Source organism: Acromyrmex echinatior, chromosome 2 (genome assembly GCF_024713525.1).
Source record: "Acromyrmex echinatior isolate Ae372 chromosome 2, ASM2471352v2, whole genome shotgun sequence".
NCBI lineage: Eukaryota > Metazoa > Arthropoda > Insecta > Hymenoptera > Formicidae > Acromyrmex > Acromyrmex echinatior.
In genome coordinates, this window is record NC_141853.1 from 25,200,062 (window position 1) to 25,222,121 (window position 22,060).

Genomic DNA, 22,060 nt, shown 5'->3' on the forward strand with positions numbered 1-22,060 from the left:
ATTTGTCCATGAAAGGAAAGCGGTATGTGGACGTAGAAGACATCCAAAGGGCTTGTACCACTATTCTGAAGGACGTGCTTTTGAACGACATAAAACACTCATTTGAAATGCTTTTAGATCGTGCCAAACGTTGTATTGAGTCCGACGGGGACTACTTTGAATAAACAATTTGAATTTGAAAAAAAAAGTAAACCGTTGTTGTTTTATTTCAAAAGTTCGGAAAATTTTGGGACGCACCTTGTATATCAATACTACTGTGCGACGCAGGGCGACGACGACGATAACGACGATGATGATGCCAGGCGACGCAAAGCGAAGACGACGCGCCGGACAGCGATGTCGAGCAACGATGGCGACGACGATGATGACGACTTTGATATATTAATATAGTAAATATGCACACGTACGAAGAGATATATATTAATTATATAAGATGTTTAACACTGCAAAATGATATCTCAAAAAAATTTTTTTAAAAAAGGCGCGAAGTGCGTGTACCTCCTATAAATTCATACAAAATTATTACAAAAAAAGCCATTACATAAATAATATAATTCAAGTGGTAATATTGTTAATTTTTTATTATAAATTATCTCTCAGTAGTACGTATGCATGTATAAAAAAAAATGAAATATTGTAAAATCTTTAAATTGCGCCAATTGCAAAAGAATATATATTTTCTTGCAACATATAACAAACACTATTATACTTTGTAAATTGTGAAAAGAACATATATTTTATTGCAACATATAACATTTAATTCACGAGAAAAAGTAATACGTACCTTTATTTTTCTATTTAAGAGTCTTTTATATTTGCAATGGAATACAACATTTAATCTCAAAAAATTAAAGACAAAGCGCCACAAAATGAGAAAATTTTATTAAAATAACAAAATTTTTTATGTAAAAAAACTTGATTGCTAGACCTCAAAATATAATAAGTAAATATTACATAAAAGAAATGAACGATGTTTACTGTTTAATTAATATTAAAATTACAATAGCAGTGCCAAGTTTTTTTGAGTGCATTCAGTATTATGACCGCTTACTGAGCGCTCAGCGAGCTCTTGCATCTAATTGGCATATTCTAATAGACCAAACAGGTGCAAGAGCTCATTAAGATGCATTCGCTCACTGAGCACTTAGGGTGATAAAGCTGTAAGACTGGGTTCACATTTTGACGGAAAAACGGAAAAATGATTTAGGTCTACGTAATTTGACGGAAATGAAAATAACAGTAAACTTATCAACAATCTCGCAATAAAGTGAATTTCAACCAGTTGAAATTCGCCTTATGGATAAGTTTATTACTATTGTATTTCTATTTCCATTAAAGTACGTAGATCTAAAGCAATATCCTAATTGGCTCATCGGCTTAAGTTTACACCTTACGCATATTGTTACGGAATTTTGTGTGCGGCAACCCTATTATACAATAGTTGTAAGCGTAGTTGTAAATGATTGTAGTTATAAAAATTGACCAATCATAGTCAAATATTCTCCTCACATTTGACTTGATTGGTAAATTTTTACAACTTTATAGAATAGGTTTAAGTTAGTCACACACATTTTCCGTAACAATAAGATTTTCGACTAATCAGGTTGTTCGATTATTACGGTTACAGATGATCAAATCGAGCAACGCGATTGGTCGAAAACCTATATTACGTTTACGATTACTGTTATGGAAAGTGTATGTGATTAGCTTTACGGACGACCAAAAGCAACGTAAGTGGTCAAAAAGGGAGAGTTTATATTGACTGTAACCGTATACTGTATGCCGTAATTTGTAAGAATTGATTAATCACAATCGAGTATTCCCCTCCTATTTGACTGTAAGAAGGGAATACTCAAAGGTGATTGGTCAATTTTTACAGATTACGGCATACGGCATACGGTTACGGCCAATATAAACGCTCTCTTAAGCTTATTCTGCAATAACCGTAAAATCGTAACATAAATCGCAACACGCAAAACGCATATGCAACGCTTCTCGAGCGAATCAAAAGCGTCAATGGTACTATCGACTGTTTCTGATTGGCTCTCGTGACAAACGTCACGTATGCGTTTTACATAAACGCGACTTAATATGTCGATTTTTCTAATTTGATAGCGTTTTCGGCCTGACCGAATTTGGACTAACTTGGGTTGAAGTAATGATGTTCGTGCTCTTTTATTTGTAGAGCGTATAATGTCAACCAATAGCGAAACATTTTCTAACCCAAGTTGGTGCAAATCCAATCGGGCCGAAAACGCTATAAGTAAAACATAACCAAGTTCGCAGCGAAATGAACTATTTTCATTTCTTTACGTTACGTTAAGATCAAATGTTGAGGATTTCTGTGATTTTCTCGGCGACTTGTATCGTGTGCGTATGCGAACGCTAATTCTATCTTTTTTGTTTAGTGTAGATGATTGGATGCATTAATTGACTCAAAATTATCAAAATATATTGGGTCATCTAAAAAGTATCCGCGGTTTTTTGTCATTAGATGGTGTTGATGGTCAACACATCTAGTGACAAAAAATCGCGGATACTTTTTAGATGATCCAATATATTCTTGTAACGGGACATTTATATAGTCCTTTAGAAGTTCAAACGGTTACAACTCGAATAATTCCATCCTGACCAGGATGAACGTTTTCTACGCGAGCTAGACTCCAGCATAGGGGTGGTAAATAATTGTCTTCCCGCAATATCACTATTTGATCCAGTTGAACGTGTTCACTAGAGCTGTTCCACTTTACTCGAGATTGACAATTATGTAAATATTCATTGACCACCGGCGCCAAAAATGTTGTTTCAATTGTTCAACTCTTTGCCATCGCGATAGTTCATTCGTTTGAAGATTTTCTAAACTGGGTTCCGGATAAACCATAATCGGACATCCAATTAAAAAATGTCGTCGCGTAAGAACATTGAGATCGTTGGGATCACTGAAAGTGGAATAAGCGGAATAGAATTTAATATGACTTCGACCTGGACTATTAAAGTGACTAACTCATCATACTCGTTTCAACGCTGCTTCATTAGTTATGCGTTTTAAGTGGAACTTGGCACTTTTAACAACCGCCTCCCAAATATCACCCATATGTGGAGCTCTAGGTGGAATAAAGTACCACTTTATTTTTTTCAGCCGTCATCATAGTATTGATCTTTTATTTGATAATATCATCAGTAAACAATTTATACAACTTGTTAAGCTCATGTTTTGCTCCGACAAAATTTAAACCATTATCTGAGTACATTTCTACGGGACATCCTCTTCTGGAAATAAATCGCTTTAGCACATTTAAAAATATTTTCGCAAAAAGATCTGCCGCAAGTTCTATGTATACCGCTTTCGAAGTTAGACATACAAACAATGCTATATAACATTTTATCGTTTTAGTATTATATTTTTTCGCTGATCTGCCTTACCAATAAGATGATCCTGCGTAGTCTACGCCGCATTTTTCAAACGCATATTTCACTGTATTTACTCGTGCTTCCGATAAATTGGCCATTATAGCTGTACTTAATTTAGGTGCATTACGAAAACATATCACGTATTTATTTATTATATTACAAATAACAGTTCGAGCAGATTCAGCCAATACTCTTGACGAATCGCTGATAAAGTAGCTTGTACTCCGGCATGGAAATGACGTACATGTTCATAAAGGATAATCATTTTCGTGAGGAGATGTTTACCAGGCAACAAAATTGGATGCTTATGTTCAAATGACACATTGGCGTAACGCAATCGGCCCATGAGAGCAGGTGAAAAACACATTGATATAATCAGTGTTGATAAGTTGCACATACTTGAAATAAAACGAAGAAATGAGGAAATTATAATTGTTAAGGAAATTGTTAACAATTAGATAAATTGTTCATTTAAGTGTTCTAGTGTTTTTTTTAACTGTGTACTCCACAATACATGATTTCTAATAGGTTGAAATTCTTATTCTCTGTTCTCTGTTCCTTTTATTGTGCGGAACCCCTTACTATTACGAAAAGTGTGCGTGACCAGCTTTAGATTGCATTAGTTTGTGTACTAGAACTCAAACAAATTGTACAGTTGTTAACGCTGGACATTATTATGATCTCAGTCCTTTAACAAGAGCTTCAGAAAATTATGTGATTCCTTTGCGTATAAAAAATCAAACATATTGAATATCTATAATAAACAAAAAGCAATTTATTTTTAAAGTAAAAGGTTTTCTGTTATACAAAAATTGTACAATCAAATATACAACAAAATTAAATTATATAGATATTATATTTATACATTATAATTAATTTTAATATAAAATCTGCTTGCTCTCGATACCTACCTATTATGTTTTTTAGGATCGTCTAAGCATGCTCCAGATTTAATTGGATACCATGAAGTAGTATAGACTGGCAGACATGTAATATTATTTTAGGTGATTTGAGAAAATTTGTTTTATTTTTTATATGCAAAGGAATCACATAATTTTCTGAAGCTCCTGTTAAAGGACTGAGATCATAATAATGTCCAGCGTTAACAACTGTACAATTTGTTTGGATTCTAGTACACAAGCTAATGCAATCTTCCATACTGTAAATAAATTACATTGTTGGTCACCCTAAATATTTTTATTCATATACCACTTGATATAAATATATTTTTAAAAAATTCTTTACATGCGAAAATAATTCAAGATATGAATTAATTTTTGCATCATAATCACAATGCATAACTGTCACCGTACAATTCCATGTAGACAATCATCACCAGTAAAATTAAATAATGTTCTTCTTTATTTATTATCTAATTTTGGAAGAAACCTTGTTTCCTGTTTATATAAAAAAATTAATTCCTTTATCATTTACTAATTAATTAATTAATTCCTAACTACTTAATTAATTCCTTTATCAGACGATAATATACTTTAATATATAAAAATATAATTGAAACTGTACTGTTACCTGTTCCTATTTCTGTATTGTTTTTTATTAGACATATTGCATAGTCATCTTGGTTATTGCATTTTTTAATTAATGGAGAACATAGTTGCATACGTATCATCTCATAATCACGCTTGATGATATCTTCTTTATCTGATGTCAGTTTGTTAAATTATATTAGGTGTTGGAATTAATTCGTAGCGTTTTTAATGAAAGAATGTTATTTATTTCACATGAGCATTAAAAAATACATTAATGAAAGTACTTCCCATCACTTGTAAAACGCTACGAATTAATTCCAACACCTAATATATAAAATTAAACTTAATATAAAATTAAACTTATTTATAAAATTAAACTTACGTTCAGACACTTAACAATATTTTGAAGGAATGAGTTAAAACCTACAATAAAACAATTTCTAATTTTTGTATTATGTTTGAAAACCTGATACAATTAAATCTCATGACAATAGCATTTGAGGTCTATTACAGAGAATGATGCAAAGAATTTTGAATTCTTATAGTGTTAATTACTCATCCATCTTGTTGATCGAATAACAACTGTAATAAACGTATAATGGAATTATTCGGGATGGATTCAGATCAAAATAATTAAATTATTTTCTACATTTCTATTGTGTTTTTTAAAGAGATTGTAGGAAAACTAAATAATTCCGATCGGAACTCATTCCAAGCAATTCCATAATACGTCCTGGAATTTCGAAATACTAAAGAGACATATCGTGTCTAATGGAATTTCCGTGACCGTAGCGCCTATATCTATATTTCAGTCAAAATACATGATATTTTAATATTTAATTAAAAATGTCTGGACTCACAAATATTTTTAATGATACTTCAAAACTCTTCATATGAAATACAAATGATTCCATAAACTTTGTTGAATTTAGATCCGGTTAATTATTTTGGTCAAATACAGTCCAAAAAAGAATGATTAATTGTAATTAATATTAGGTGTACAAATAAGTTTCCGCCGTTTGACAAAAGACGGCGCCACTAGCAAGCTATGGTTAAAATTGTCTGATGTAAAACATTATATCGTAAGGTTGGACATCTGTCAATAACATAACCTTGAAATACTAGCAATTTTGTATCAGCATATATTTTTTTTTTGTACGAAAATGCCGAGTTTTGAGCCGAATAAGCGTCATTTGCGGAAACTTTTGCTTTAATTTGAAGAAATCTGCAGCTGAGGCTTGTAGAAGCATATGGTGAGGCTGCCTTAAGTGAGAGAAGTTGTCGTGAATGATTTCAAAAATTTAAGAACGGTGAATTTGACGTCGAAGACAAAGAACGTAGCGGAAGGCCGAAAGTGTACGAAGACGCGGAATTGGAAGCATTATTGAATGAAGATTCATGCCAAACGCAAAAAGAACTTGCACTTACATTTTGACTTACATCAATAAAACATTATGTGTCTTTCACAATAAATGCTTAATTTTTGATAAAAAACGGCGGAAACTTATTTGTACACCTAATAGAATGACTCACAAACTTTTTTATTTGCATTTCAAAAAACTCTTCATACGAAATACAAATGATTTAAAATGAATTTTACAACCGGAGGTTTTGTCCGGTCACATAGATACGAATCACAAGGAGAAAATGGCAAATTGCATTACGTGACTCGTCTCCTCTGATTGGACATGGGCATCAAAGCTTCATAGATATGGAAGAGATTGGAGAAAACTGATCACGTGAGCCCCGTCCTGATTGGACGTGGGCATTCATGTGATGCAATTTGCCATTCTCTCCCTGAGACTCTCTAATTGTTACACGAGAGAAATGAGTCAGAAATATTTTTCAAATATTTTTCGTAAATTATAAATCATCATATATTTATCTTTTTTATCTTTTGTAAAATGATATGCATATCGAAATATGCATATTATTTTATAAAAGATAATAAAGATGAATATATGCCTTATTTTATAAAAGATAAAAAAGATAGAATATAATTAACATAAATATTATGCTTAGACTGGAGGTGTATTCTGTTTTCACGTTCACACGTTATAAGCATCAGTTCATCCTTATTGTCTATCAAATATTAAACCAGAATACACAATACTGTCAAGCGTAAAATGAAACACACCAGAGTATTCTGTAATTTATTATGCAGTTGTTATGTGTTCATGATAATTGCGCAGTTTTTTCACTACATAAAATATCTGTGCAACTGTCAGTATAAACGTCAGTATAACAAGTTATAAAAGTCTGCTGTTGCAGGGCTATTCTATTCTTAATACAAGTTTCGTTATTGTTATAATGTCATTGCACAGTTTTTTATAATGATAAGAAAGCTACGCAATGGTGTTATCACGATAATGGAACTTGCGTTAAGAGTTACAGAATAAGGCTGCTGAATTGAAAAAAACAATCATATAACGATAATATATGACGAATAGAAAATAACCTCAAAATTGTGTAATTAAATTAAAATTTTATTGTTTATACTATATATTAGGTGTAGTAAAAAGAAATCCATTATTTTTACTACACCTAATATATACATATTATATATATATATATATATATATATATATACACACATATAATGTATATATACAAAAAGGTTAATAAGGATTAATTTAACGATTTATCTTATCATACGAGTAAATGAAATTTATTAATTTAAGTTGAATTAGTATATATCGCAATACACTTATGTTCATGTATAAATGACGATGGCGATATATATGTATATGTATACACACATGTTGATATTTACATACGAGCGATTGAAATAATGCGTTTATCGCTCACGAGAAGAGATTTTCTTACAACGTATGTTAGTGTTATGAATACATCTGAATTTGGCTGTACAAAAATTTGAGCAAATTCAAGGTAATCAGATCCAGAGTTATAACTACGTGCTAAATTCTGGAACATGTTTGTTTGGAATCCAGACTGAAAAATACTCCACGCAAATTAAATAATAATTTAGTTAATGCCTGTTCATTTAGAAAAAAAGCATGGCATACATAAGTTTCCTATCTTGCATTATTAATAATAGCTAAACTCAAAGAAGGTATAAGGCAGTATGATCTGCTTAACCATTAGCAATTTGAACGTTGAATGAAAAACGATTATCGCAAAATAATTTTCATATAAATTAGTGGAGAATGCTTCAATCATTATATCGTATTGTATATATATAACTTTTCTTTATTACAGATCTATCTTAACAGAAACATTGAAATTGAATACGAACGAATGATATTATTAAAATATTAAAAATAAATAATACGTAAATAATAAACATACATATATGCATATGTTCATATATTTGTAATTTTATATATATATATATATATTAGGTGTTGGAATTAATTCGTAGCGTTTTACAAGTGATGGGAAGTACTTTCATTAATGTATTTTTTAATGCTCATGTGAAATAAATAACATTCTTTCATTAAAAAACGCTACGAATTAATTCCAACACCTAATATATATATATATATATATATATATATCACAATATAGTTAACTTTTGCTGCAACAATTTTTCGTCTCATCTTAAATAATAGATCATCCAATGATGAAGATTAGATCAAATAATAATTAATGTACAAAACATTCCCCACTTTATGCTAGAATTGTTATGTTTATCGGTCGTTATTTATCTCTATCTTTTTTTAGTCTTCAGTAACACTCAACACAAATAATCAAGCATTGTTGCCTAATTGAAAAACACCTTCAATTGAGTTCAAATAATAATGCATTTCCTCCAGTCTTCGAATAATATTAACATGTTTTAATTATATGAAAATTTTTGACTAGAATTCTTTATATTATGCATTGTGACAGGTTGTTGTCATGAGTGATAAAAATCAAAAAGAAAAAACATTCAAATAATTTCATGAATTTATCATAAAAATGTTAATAAATTACAATTGTTGTAAAATCAATATTTTGCCCCAAAAGAATGTATGAAAATTCACCTGTTAAAAGAAATGAATAAAAAAGAGAAACAAGATATGCTATTTCAAAATTGAGAATTATATACAAATTATGTGTGTGCGATTGGAAGCATTTATAAGTTTATCAACGGGAATAGTTGCTACATTTGGATTCAATAATCCGAAATATAAACATTAGCTAAATCAATTGTCGAATTAGATTCGTACTGTGATATTATGAGATATTATCTACAAACTATTTTTATCACAATTACGCGTTGAACACAAGTACAAAAATAAAGGAGAAACAGAAAGAACTGAGATCTTCTGAAACTTGATGTCACTCCTCTACAAAGAAATATTGCCAGGCATACTGTACTGTCCTTTTCTAGAATGTGTATCAACTGCTCTGACCGCAAAGTAATAATTATTGCCCTCGGAAAACTGCAACAAGAATATTGCTTTTATAGTGTTGCAAATGTTAATCAAAAAATTCGCAAGAGATTCGTTATCTCACTGACGAGTAACGTTGCTTTAATTTACCTGAGTCAACGTACACGCCATGGGAAGTGGCAGTGCACGAACATCCCCAACTTTCTTCCATAATGATGTGTTGGGATTCACACCAGCAACTTCTTGATACGCGTATAATTGATAACTAGCGATATCCGCATATTTATCCGATAAGCTCATATTCCAGGATAGCACTATTCCTATTGATACGATATTGATAATAAGAATCAATTATTATTAAGAATTTTGCTGCTTAAAAGTTGAATTTAAATTCAGAGGTGTCAAAGGATTTACAGATTACTGTCGTATCGTGATTCATTGGCTAATACCAATCTCCCCCTTTTTAATAGAATTTAAGGTGAAGAGAGTTTAATATAAAGGGAGTTCTCCGGAGGAGCAGTTTCAGTATTAGTACACTCTTCGTGATGAATGGCAAGATCTACGAAACGTTGTATTAATAATAGATCATGATAGTAATTACCCGCAAACCTTTGGCATCTCTGAAGAAAGTATTCAAAAAAAGTGAAAGTTTCAAAAGTATTGAATTTGAATTATTTGTACAAAACAGAAACATTCATAATTTACCATTTGACACTTTTGAAATCTTCAACGATGGTGCAGGCGGTGGAAGTTTCCAGCCAGGCGTCGGTGCATAATTTGGAATGTCTGGCAGAGGTGCTGGATGCTGAAATAAAACAATCCTAAAATAATAATCATTGAATAAATATTGTAAGAATAGAATCGTTACTTTTAATATTCACCTTGCTTATTTGTACATTTGATAAAACTGGCGTGGTTAGTACGCGTACGGTACCGTTCGTGATTGTTGATATTCCTGTCGACAAGACAATGAAGTAAATAACATAATGTAAAAATACTGCAACAAAAACATTACTATCAATTTCTTTCATTAAACCTTTTCCATTGTAATTCTTCTAAAACATAACTTTATAATGTTAAAACGGAATATTAGTATAATGTTTCTTTTAAAATAATTTAATTACCCTTGTAAGTGACAGTTGAAAAGGGTGGTCTATTAGGTGTGTTCATCACTGGCCGTATCTAGAAGATATTTAAATTTTTTACTTACAATACTCATTTTTAGATAGAATGGCGAAGAAATTGTTATCAACCTGTACTTGCTGATTAGGGTTCGATGCTATCAGCACCTGCCTTGGTGAGCCCGTGCTACTTTGCATTACGTACGCTAGTCTGGGCGGATTCACATTATTCTAAAAAATAAATATATAACTATATATGTATATACATTATGCACGCGCGCGTGCGCGCGTTGTGTGTATGTTTTCAGTAAACATATAATAATAGGTAATAAAAATAAATATGAGAAATGCTTACAACAAGGGCAGTTGGTGCTGGCTGTTGATTAGTTGTTATCACCTTTATACTAGTCGGTTGTGTTGTAATTGCTACATTTGCCGGTATTGTTTGTAATACTCTTGGGAATGATTGCGCAGATTTCGATGTTACATTCAATGGCTGCTCAATTATAGGAGTTGTAGTTACAGTAACTTTTGCATTTGCTGTTGTAATATAAGATTCGACATGTTAAATGATGTGGAAAACACGATAATTACAAATTTATTATGATAGAGATAGATTATGGCCTTAAAAAAATACGCATCATTTATACCGAGTGTTTCAGACCATCCATATCACCCTTCTATCTTCGCAAGATAAGGTCTAATCGAAAAAGTGTTCAGACAAAAGTTGTAGAGTTTCTGAAGACTTATTTACTGGCGCTATAAGTTTGACTTTTGCCTTGGCGTCGTCAAGGTCAGGTCAAGGTCACATCGATTTTTTTAAATGGAACACTTTATTTTTTATTGCATATTCTTATAGCATCCCTCGAGAGCTTTCCAAAATACTATAATTAAATTCATTTTTATTAAATACTTTTTTATAAGGCTTGAAAGTTACAGTATGTCTGGCATTAGCATTGCCCAAACGATAACTAAAACCTCTCTGATGTTGTTCAGGCGATCTGAATAATATTTGTCAAGTTCAAAGCCATTGGAGATTGTTCCGCTTATTTTCATTTTTATGAAAAATGAAAAATTTGGCGTTGAATCTGTCTATCTTTATTGTAATCAAAGAGTAAGACCTTTATTAGCAATTCGTTTAACTAAGCGAGAAAAAAAACATGGCGTGAATGAGAAGTGCGATCAATAAAAATTTATTCGCGTCCGTGAATTGATATCTAATGATTAGAAATTCGATATAAGAAAGAGAATTTTCCTCATGTAGTAAACATTATCACTTTCACATTTACTGTCACGTAAGGTATAACGAAATTCTTATTGATCAGCCATATTGTATTCAAACGCAGAAGCTTTGGATATGATGCTGATTTTAAGTGAATGTGTCGATCAATTTAAAATAACTGAAAGATTATAGCGAGAACGATACCCGCACTTCTCATTCACGCCATGTTTTTTTTCTCGCTTAGTTAAACAAATTGCTAATAAAGGTCTTACTCTTTCCTAAAACATTAAAGAGATTTTAGTCATCGTCTAGGCACTTTGGGCAATGCTACTGCCGGAGATATTGTAACTTTCAAATCTTATAATTCAAAAAGTACTTAATGAAAACGAACTTAATTATGGTGCTTTAGAAAGCTTTCGAGGTATACTATAAGAATATGCAATAAAAAATGGGGTGTTCCACTAAAAAAAATCGATGTGACCTTGACCTGACCTTAGCGGCACCACCCAAGGTCAAACTCATAGCGCCAGTAAATAGGTCTTTAAAAAGACCTAATTAACCCTACAAGTTTTGCCTAAACACTTTTTTAATTGGACTTTATCTTGTGAAGATAAAAGGGTGGTACGAGTGGTCTGAAACACCCGGTATATATAGGATGTCCCAAAATAATCACCAAATATTTCACGGACAGGTAGAGAGGACTAAACTGAGTTGAAAAGTTCTCTACCAATTGCAATTTTCGCAATAGTTAACAAGATATTAATTAGTAAAAATTGTTGAAAATTGATCAATAATTTTTTATTCAAATACTACTATTAACTTTACAGAAAAACTGCAAGAGACAAAAATTGTTTATTTTCTTCTCATACAGCTTTAAAAATTTTTCAGAATTTTTTATTAACTTTTTAGTACTATTATACATTTTCTTATTTTTATCAACATGAGAAAATACAGTATTAAAAAATTCTGAAAAAATTTTAAAAAAATTCTTAAAGTTTTATGAAAAAAAAAAACAATTTTTGTCTCTTGTAATTTTTCTATAAATTTAATAGTATTTGAGTAAAAAATTATTAAAGATCAATTTTCGGCAATTTTTAGTAATTAATATCTTGTTAACTATTGCGAAAATTGCAAAATGGTGGAGAACTTTTCGACTCAGTTTAGTCCACTCTACCTGTCCATGAAATATTTGGCGATTATTTCCTGACACCCTGTATATACATATGTGTGTGTGTGTGTGTGTGTGTGTGTGTGTGTGTGTGTGTGTGTGTGTGTGTGTGTGTGTGTGTAATATTTAGCATATATATAGAAAAATATAATCACCCGCAAAAAATATGGGCTAATACATCGATATAGTACTCATATTTTTTACGAGTGAATATATATGAACATACATTTATTTTTTTCTTCCTCATCCGTAAGATCAATAAGATCGTTATTTCTTGGTTTTGGAGCTATCGGACGATTTAATTGACTTATTTTACCATTTAAGACAATAGCCTGTGACTGCGACTGAATTTGCTGTTGCGACTGCATAAAGTTTGTATTAATTAATGTAAAATTATAATTTATAAGTTTTATGATTTGATGATTAGTTATAAATGTTAATAGTTTTCATATTACTTACAGTAGTTAAGATTGGCTTCATATTCGTAGGCTGATTGGACAACGTTAAAGTGTGTTGAGATTCCAAGGGTTTAGCAACAACTAAAGCCGCGGGTGTCACAGTTGAAATAAGAGGCGCTGTTTGAGCTGTACTTTGTGTCATTACAGGAGTAGGCATAGTCACTACAGGCCGCGGCGATCTTACTTTGATTCCACCACGTCTTGGACTTGATGAATTGTTATTTGTTTCAGCAGAAGATGGAGAACTATTGTTGTTTACGATGTTTACTGCAGATTTGAGATTTGCAGTCTGCCGTAAGTTCTGTATTCCGTGTTCCTATTTAATCGCAATTAACATTATTTCAAAAAAATACTGTGGAAATATATAATAATATTAAAATATATCTCTGCGATAAATAAATACCGTTATGAAGTTGACTTGCAAGCCTACGGATCTGTTTATCTTTATAGGGGCGATAGATTTATTGGGATTTGCACGACGGTCTGACTCATTACGATGCAGAACTGTCTCGAAATCTTTTACTTGCTTCATTAATTGCTCCATTCTTGTACGCGTTATTTCCTGATATTTTTCTGATATGCGTGCTTGTTCTCTAAGTTGTCCAATTTCACTGCGCATCGCAATCGTTTCGACGATCTTTTGAATCAGAAGCTCTTCCAATTCCTTAAACATTAAAATAATATTAATCATAAAAAAGTAATATTTAATAAGGTATAGTTTTCGTAATTAATTGAGATTTTTCGTAGATATAACAAATCATTAAAAAATATTTTATTCTAATGTAACTATTTTTTTACCTCCTGTGTAAGTTTTGGTAATTTCTCTCTAATATCTCTCCGAAAAAATTTCTCAATGAAAGATAATTGTGTGACATCTTTCTTTTCCTCAGAATTAATATTCATTTTCGCTTTTTTAATTCCATTAAATACCTCGCTTTCTGAACAATTACGTTTTATCGCTACTAAAGGTGGCACAGGAATTATATCCTGATTCAATTTATTATTTATTGTTACTAATTGTTCTGTATTATCGTTAGAATCGCTGTCGCTATTAAGATACTTTTTCTTGATTATCTCTTCTGCATTTCTAGCAGTCTTCCGTTTTTCTCGTCTACTCTCCTTTTCCTCTGTAATAATAAAATATAAAATAATAAAATACAAAAATATTCTAACATATGTACTAAAAAGTATAAACAAGAATGACAAATAACACATAAGAGATTTTATATTTGAGAACAAAGCACGCAAAGAATATGTACAAATTATTTATGTTAGAATATATATATATATATATATATATATATATATATATATACAGAATATATATATATTCTGTAATTGATATTAATAGAATTAAATTTTAAAATAATTATCTCTAATATCTTTTTTCTCAATATATTTATCGCATATTAAATACGTATAAATATATCAGAATATTTCATGCATAATATTTTCTGAAAAATTTTTGCGGTCAATCAAAAATTGCATATATAAATCATCCATAAGTCCACTTAGAAATCATAAAGTAATATTGTACTTGACTACGCAAAATTGTTAAGATTTTTATCAGATTGTTTTGTTTACTGTTTTATTTTTTTCTTTGCTTTTAATTACAGAAATTGATGAAATGCCATTCTGTTTTTGACGTTAAATATTTCCTACCTTGTATTTCCTCGGCATGATCTTGTACTGTATCGACTATTTTTTTAATTCGTTTTCTTCTTGGAATAACAGTGTCAACATTTTTAGTTCCATTATCGTTATCAGAATCATTTACATCGTTAAGTGTTAATAAAAGGGTTTGTCCTAATGGATTATTTACAGTTTCGATTACAGATTTATCATTAGTATCACTGTCTTTGTTCCTTACTTCTGCATTGTCTTTAATATTGGATAAATTATTTTGATTTTGTGTCAATGAAATATTCGTTACTTTTTCTGTGATTTTTGATGTATTTTTGCTTTCTGTTATGTCCACAGACTCTAAATTATTGTTTTTATTTTTATGTGCAATAATGTCTTTATGAGATGATGAATTATTATTATCATTAGAATTACCGGATTTTAAATCCATATAATCTGAAGTAACATTAGATTCGGCATATGAGCATTTCGAAGATTGATTATCATTTTTAATATGTTTTTCTATTATTTTATCTTTTAAATTATCATCATTACTGTTAGAAATAGTTGTAGACGATTTTTCACCATTATAAATCTTAATATTAGAATCTACAGAAGATTTATTACTGTCTACATTGTCTAATTTATTTAACTCACAGGTATTTGTCGTAATTGTTTCTTTATTATCGCTGGCTGTCTCTTTTAGATTTTTTTCATTGTGAATTGTTAGTCCTGCATTTCGAAGATTACCTGTTTGTGTACAATTATTTATTATAGATAAATTATCATTTTTTGATGTTATATGTTGTTCAGCTGTTATACTTGAACACTCATTCTTTATATCTATAATTTTTAAGTCTTTGCTAGATGTGAACGTACACTTTTCACTAGATTCATTAACAGTCGCTCTGGTATTTTCCAAATTATATATACTATCTTGTATTTGTTTGTTTTCGGATATGTATTCATCTAATGTTGATTTTCCTGGAATCTTTACTGCTGCAATAGATGACATAATTGATTTCCTTCTTTGCTTTTAGTGCCTTTAAGATGAGGAACAATACAGGAAGAGACTATACAAATTCAATTCAGAAACTTGCACTATTCTTTTTGTGAAAACTAAGTCTCTCTCTCTCTCTCTCTCTCTCTAACTATTTACTATGTTACAGTTATAATTATTTAATATAGCTTTTCATACAAACATTACCTGTGTTGTATATTTCTTGCGTTGATTTTTCAATATCAGGCTTAGAAACTTTTTCCACAGTCTGCTGCAGATCAGAAGATAATGTCTCTTCTACGATTGTATCTAAAATTGGTTGTTCTAAAATCACAATATTAATATAGATGCGAACAAATACAGTCATTTCAGTAAATAAAAACAATTCTGTTTTATTTAATCATAATTTAAAAAGCATAACTACTTTTTTCTCTCTCCCTTCCCCCCCTCTCTCTTTCTCTCTCTGTAGCATTTGTATTTCGTATTTCTAGATATAATACTTTTATAAATGTTTTAGGTTTTGTAAATTATTTTAAATATAATTCCATTAAATTCCATTAAATTCCATTAAATACAATGGAAAAAATATATCAAGGTACCATTCAGAAATTATTTCATAACATTTAGTAATATGTACAATCTAATTCTCACAAATAACAAATAGTTACATACCAATTGTTCTACTCTGCGATTTTAATTTCGTGATATTTGTATCATTTACTGTAGTATCTTGCTCAGCATCCTCCTCGTCAGATAATCTCAAGCGTAAACTATCATCAGATAGTGTATCTTCATCATCTCCTTCTTCCTCACAAAATAATAATTCTTCTTCCTTTTCCTTTGACAGTTCATCAATATCAATTCTATTGACACTTGAGACTGTAGAACTAGACTCTGAATTGTCCACTATTCCAGTTCGTGCTTTCTCCATTATAAAATGTTACTGTTCATTTATCTTAACTATCAAATATCTTTCAATCTATAATTAGATAGAAAACTACATGAGAAATGTATACACCAAGTATTAATTTTATTCTATATACTTAATATATATCTGTATTTATATCATTGTGTGCGCGTGCGTGCGCCTGTGTGCGTGCGTGTGTGTGTGTGTGCGCGCTCGCACACATACATACATACATTATATATTGTCAGAGATCATGTTAATTCGATTACTGTTAAACCAAAGGTAATTTAGAAGATTAATGAAAACAATTGATACTCCACTAAATATATTTATAAATCTTTATTATCACAAAATTTTTACAATCGTAAAACAGTGCATTTATATTTGTTTAAATTTGATTCTTTCTTGCTGCTAATAATTGCTAACATACTTTATGATGTATAATATTGACTGAAGTATAATTTTCTTTTTAATATTACATCATAAATTTAATATTTTTTCAGTTTGATCATTTATAATAAAAATATTCAATTATTAAAGCTGCTTTAGAAAATATTTCAAAATCATATTTAATATCCCTAAAATATAAATTATGAGACAGGCACGTTTCATTTCACATATCTCGATTGACAGCGCCATTGTCGCGTATATGTATTTGGCAGTGATGCCGCGTCATCAACTATGTTCCCGAAAGTATAGTCAACGAAAAAAGTAGCCAATCGTAGAGTCGGCATCATTATAGTTGAGACACTGTTTGTGTCTCTTGAGTAACCTTTCTATATAAAATCCGTTTCTATACCGAAACCGGATATAATAAATTAATACGATAAAAAGACGAGAAAGAGAAAGGAAACGCGACAGATATAATTCTGAGAATATCGATCATGTAGCTTTTTCTCTAAAGTAGAAATGTGAAAAGTGAAAATTTTTATGTACTCAATATGTAAAATGTTAACAGAATATCGGCGGATTAGTAGCAAATTTGATCAGAAATGTCAGCAGACTGACATCAACTGTAACCGTATTCCACTTCCGTTCCGTCAATAGAATGTTCTCATTATCAGGCGGCAGAAATCTACACGCGCGAGGCAATCTCATGATAGACTGACAACAGGTACCAAGCAGGAAATTAATCATGTGTAACTTTTTCCCCAGGGCGGAAACGTGAAGTGAAATTTTTTTGTATGTATGTGTATACATAAAGTAGTCAAAGAACGATAGTGATGTAAGTCACTTTTTTAAACTTCGACTTGAGGTGATGTCTACTGAAACAAGTACTGAAAGAATCTTTTGTTTTTCGAAATCATAAAAGTGACTTACATCACTTTCACCTCTCCATATGTACATACACATACATAAAAATTTTCATTTTTCGCGTTTCCATTCTGAAGAAAACGTTACGTGATCGATATTCAGTTTTGAACAACAACTAGGTTCCATTTGATGACACAAGTCGACATAAGCGTTACATCTTTGTTATTCTCTGAATATCGAGAAAGATAGAATGTCTAAAATTATGTGTCACTAAATGGAAAGCATCCATTGTTGAGACATCTTTAAGGACAAAACAAGTGAGAGTACGGAGACGAGTATTCCATTGTCAGTAAACTTTGCACACGAAAAATAAGTTTTTTATTCCAAACTAAAAGAAAGAATCTCTTTCACTTAATAATGTTTAAGTTTACATTCCAAAACGTCCTCTTCGTGGAAGATTTTATTCTATATTCTATATATTACGTGTATTATATATTTCGAGCGAACAAACCTTACATATCAAAATGGCTTATGTTCGAAATATTCTCTTCTCTCCCCCCCCCCCCTTCTCTATTTTCCGTACATATAGTACGTTTAATCTCTTTTAAGTCTTTTACAAGGAGGTACGTCTCTTTTTTTGGAGCCCAGACGAAATTCATATCTGTTTAATGTTTCAATATAACTGTCGTTTATTCTTGATTTAGCAATCGATGTATAGAGGTTACTCGCTGAACGAAAGCATTAACATTATGACGCTTACTGTACCATCTACGCGCAAGCGCGTTTTATTCTGGATCGATGCCCATCGTGCACGAGGTCACTATTTTGACTGGCGCATAAATTCAACGTGTCCCGATAAAATAAAAGATTCGCACGTCGAATGCGTACACAAATTGTCGCGGAAATTGTGTTAATGTCGCGGACATTGAACGGTACACAAACAGGCCCCTGCCTAGAGGGCCAAGGGCCCTGACCTTATCGAGACGAAAGATGGCGGACCGCGGACAAGTATCTCCCACTGAAAGTTGTACAGCGTGTTCCTTCTACAAATATAAAAGGTGTACATTTAAAGAAGGAACGGCTTTTATTCTTCGTGGTCTCGCGTTTATAATTTTGCGGTTCTTTTTTTTTTTTTTTTTTTTTAATTCAGGTGAAAGCCATCACGGCGAGTCATGCTGTCGTGCAATCTGAGACGGAAACGCACTTATCCGTGTGAAATCACTTAAAAAGTGTGTGTGTCACCTTAAAAAGACCATGCCCCTTGAGCAAAGCAGATTTATTTTGCATCGAAGAGAATGAGATCGAGAACGCACAGAGGAACTGTGATTACAAAGAGTACGCTTTATTAGTGACGTTCGTTCAGTACAAACGAGACGCCACGAAGCGTACAGTGACACTTGGAGAACAGAACAGGTTTGCGGAACATTGCGAATGAGCGTATATCATTATCGCCGCTCCCCGCATCGCTGCCTTCGTATTATCAAACACGAGTTAAAGAAACCGCGCGAACTAGCCTCAACGTCATCGACAGATCTGCGCATCGAACGTGAAGTACACTGCACTTAGGCCCCGAGTTTCCATCCCGGAGATTGCCGAGTGTGCACGAAGCGTCAAAAAATGCGAGCAGAAACTGCGCTTGTGACGTTTCCCGATTCGCTGCGCAATAAGGAAATCTTTATTTTAACTGGCATATATATATGGGCATTTATTTTTCAAAAAATGTCGCCTCCATTTACGTTGGTTTGGAGCAACTGCAAATGCGTACAATAATTCATAATTCTAGATTAAGTCTCTTATTTGCCATTGGCATCAAATCCAAAAACATGGCTTGTCTAACAGCTGCATTCACCATTTCATTCGAATTTTTCCTTTTTATGAAAATATATGTATTGTAAAATAAATTATTCATATTCGAATTGAGCACGTGCATACAAATAAGATCTTATTGATTTTACCGCTCTGCCATGAGTAGTATAAATTTAGCATAATTACTGTTATACAATTGCATAATCCTAATTACTTAGGTATATTGGGCCCAATATATAATCACCTTCTTGATAATATCCAACGTTCATATAAAATCTTTTAACCATTTGCACATAGAATCTTCGTCTCGGATTCGTTTTATTGAACGGTTGATGAATAGAACCCTTCCCTTTCGCTCGGCGCACCAATGACAGAGTCCATGGTGGGGGAAATAGCATGTAGCTCTTCACCGTATTGTAGGACGATCGATTTTCGTCAGCTCACTTCGATCTTAGGTCCAATACCTGACCATAATATAGATTTTGTAATTTTGATCTTGAGAAATTAATTCACTCTCATTGTTTAAGCGGTTTGTTCTGACCTAGAAAATTTTCAAGATAAAGAATCCCGTTGGATGGTAAAATGAGTTAATTTTCACATATGATATAGCTTATAATCTAGTAAACAAAAGATGTCATGGACATCAGACTCAATAATAGATAATTCTTAAGCCATTGTGTGTATTAAATAGATATAAAACTTGCACTCTTTAGTAATACAACTAGCAAAGCTTTAATATGTTTTGAAAATCCTTGAAAATATATCACATTCAATCCCATCATTTTCGCGCGTGATATTGAATAGAAACATCAAAATGATCATTTCTGTATCAATATTGTTCTCTTTCAAATTAATTGAAAAGTTATGGGATTGAATGAGACACACATTTTAAAGAATGTCTAAAACGTATCAAAATACTAGTTTTACGTACTAGTTTTACAAGAGCAGTTTTATACCTTTGATAGACCATAACTTAAAATCCATTATTTAGTACGTTTACACGCATTATATAAATTCTAAACTTCAATTTAGTAATGTTAATATTATAACTTTTACCTGATCTTTTTTTAGAGAGCGGAGTGAATTTCGGACTTTTACAGTTTCTGATTTAGAATTTTGAAATATATACCATAGTAATAAACTATGAAAAAGTTGAGATTGTTCTAGAGCCGATGATAAATCAGCTTCCTATCCGAAACGAAAAGGAAAAAATTTTTTTTGTTTTAAAACTTTGTTATTGAAATATTTTTGTTAGAGTTATTTTCATATTTTTATAATGGTATAAAAATACATTATATCATTATATTATTATATAAAGATTTTCTAGATAGATAAGAAAAATATAAATTATATACATATTATATTATTATTATATAACAAAAATGATATATTTTAGTATAAAATTCAAAAATTCTTTGTGATAAATTTTAAGACATGATACAGCGCAAGAGATTGTCGGAACAGATAAATGAGGTTCTTTTGCGAATAGAATGTTTTGAACACACTACACATTGTCTTTGGTATTTTGAGTTATTTGCTAACTGGAAGGAAAGAGATGACTGGTGCCGATGTGTTTGCTTTCCTGTGCTAGGCAAGAGATACGTTCGGAGAAACGCTATTAGTATTATTTATATCATTCTATCTTTGTTTTACGTATAATAAACAAATAAATGATGAAGATAAAATGATACAAATAATGCTAATAGCATCTTCCCGGACGCATCTTAGATCGTCATGTTAAAACAAATGTTAAAAAAAATGACGCGAATTTGTTTGTGAAATAGAAGGTTTCTTCTTCTTGAAAGAATTCTGATAAGAAACTGGTACAATAAGTTAGAGTGAAACAAACTGTACTTGTCTCACTCTAACTTATTGCACTAGTATACACCAGTTTAGAACTTGAAATGAAAAAAGAATAGATCTAGAGTTTCTTTTTCTTATCTTTCCCTCCATTCTTCGTTCACTTTTGAACGTCACATATCTAATATCTTCTCAAACGATAAAATAAAATAAAGGACACTGATCATATTAAATTCACTTGAATTATTAAAAGCCGAAATTGATTTCCTGTCCTCTACAGATTAAGTGAGCTGCGTTTACACTTATCAGACTTATCTTATTTCTATCAAGCTGAAATAATGAAAGAATGTAAATAATGAAAGAATATAAGTTAACAAGTAAAGTGAATTTTTAAGTTACACATACTACGTTTACATGGCATCTAACGTTAATAGTTACAATATCGATTAATACGTTTACACGG

General features: G+C 31.3%; 1 protein-coding gene and 2 long non-coding RNA genes across 22 annotated transcripts in view; 2 read left to right on the plus strand and 1 right to left on the minus strand.

The window, feature by feature from the left end:
• Nucleotides 1-1,969: 1,969 nt before the first annotated feature.
• Nucleotides 1,970-3,946, plus strand: LOC147910673 (uncharacterized). The gene is made up of 2 exons (XR_015544280.1): nt 1,970-2,370; nt 3,581-3,946. It is a non-coding gene; the product is annotated as an uncharacterized LOC147910673 (long non-coding RNA).
• A 4,846-nt stretch (nt 3,947-8,792) lies between these two features.
• wde (Fibronectin-III type domain-containing protein windei) overlaps nt 8,793-22,060 on the minus strand; it is a 28,731-nt gene continuing 15,463 nt past the window's right edge. For 4 of the 20 annotated variants that reach the window (XM_087403569.1, XM_011063344.2, XM_087403568.1 and 1 more), the window contains exons 2-15: nt 16,503-16,809; nt 16,038-16,154; nt 14,870-15,829; nt 14,006-14,334; nt 13,611-13,871; nt 13,209-13,523; nt 12,976-13,111; nt 10,715-10,899; nt 10,492-10,590; nt 10,363-10,420; nt 10,120-10,193; nt 9,944-10,043; nt 9,389-9,558; nt 8,793-9,289 (exon numbers count right to left, since the gene is read on the minus strand). In XM_087403569.1, coding sequence (XP_087259695.1) covers nt 9,194-9,289; nt 9,389-9,558; nt 9,944-10,043; nt 10,120-10,193; nt 10,363-10,420; nt 10,492-10,590; nt 10,715-10,899; nt 12,976-13,111; nt 13,209-13,523; nt 13,611-13,871; nt 14,006-14,334; nt 14,870-15,829; nt 16,038-16,154; nt 16,503-16,761 — 3,159 coding nt within the window. In that variant the 5' untranslated portion in view covers nt 16,762-16,809 and the 3' untranslated portion in view covers nt 8,793-9,193. The other 16 variants (XM_087403557.1, XM_087403565.1, XM_087403558.1 and 13 more) reach the window with 14 other exon arrangements.
• On the plus strand, nt 20,992-21,830 carry LOC147910674 (uncharacterized). Its single transcript, XR_015544281.1, has 2 exons — nt 20,992-21,629; nt 21,689-21,830. It is a non-coding gene; the product is annotated as an uncharacterized LOC147910674 (long non-coding RNA).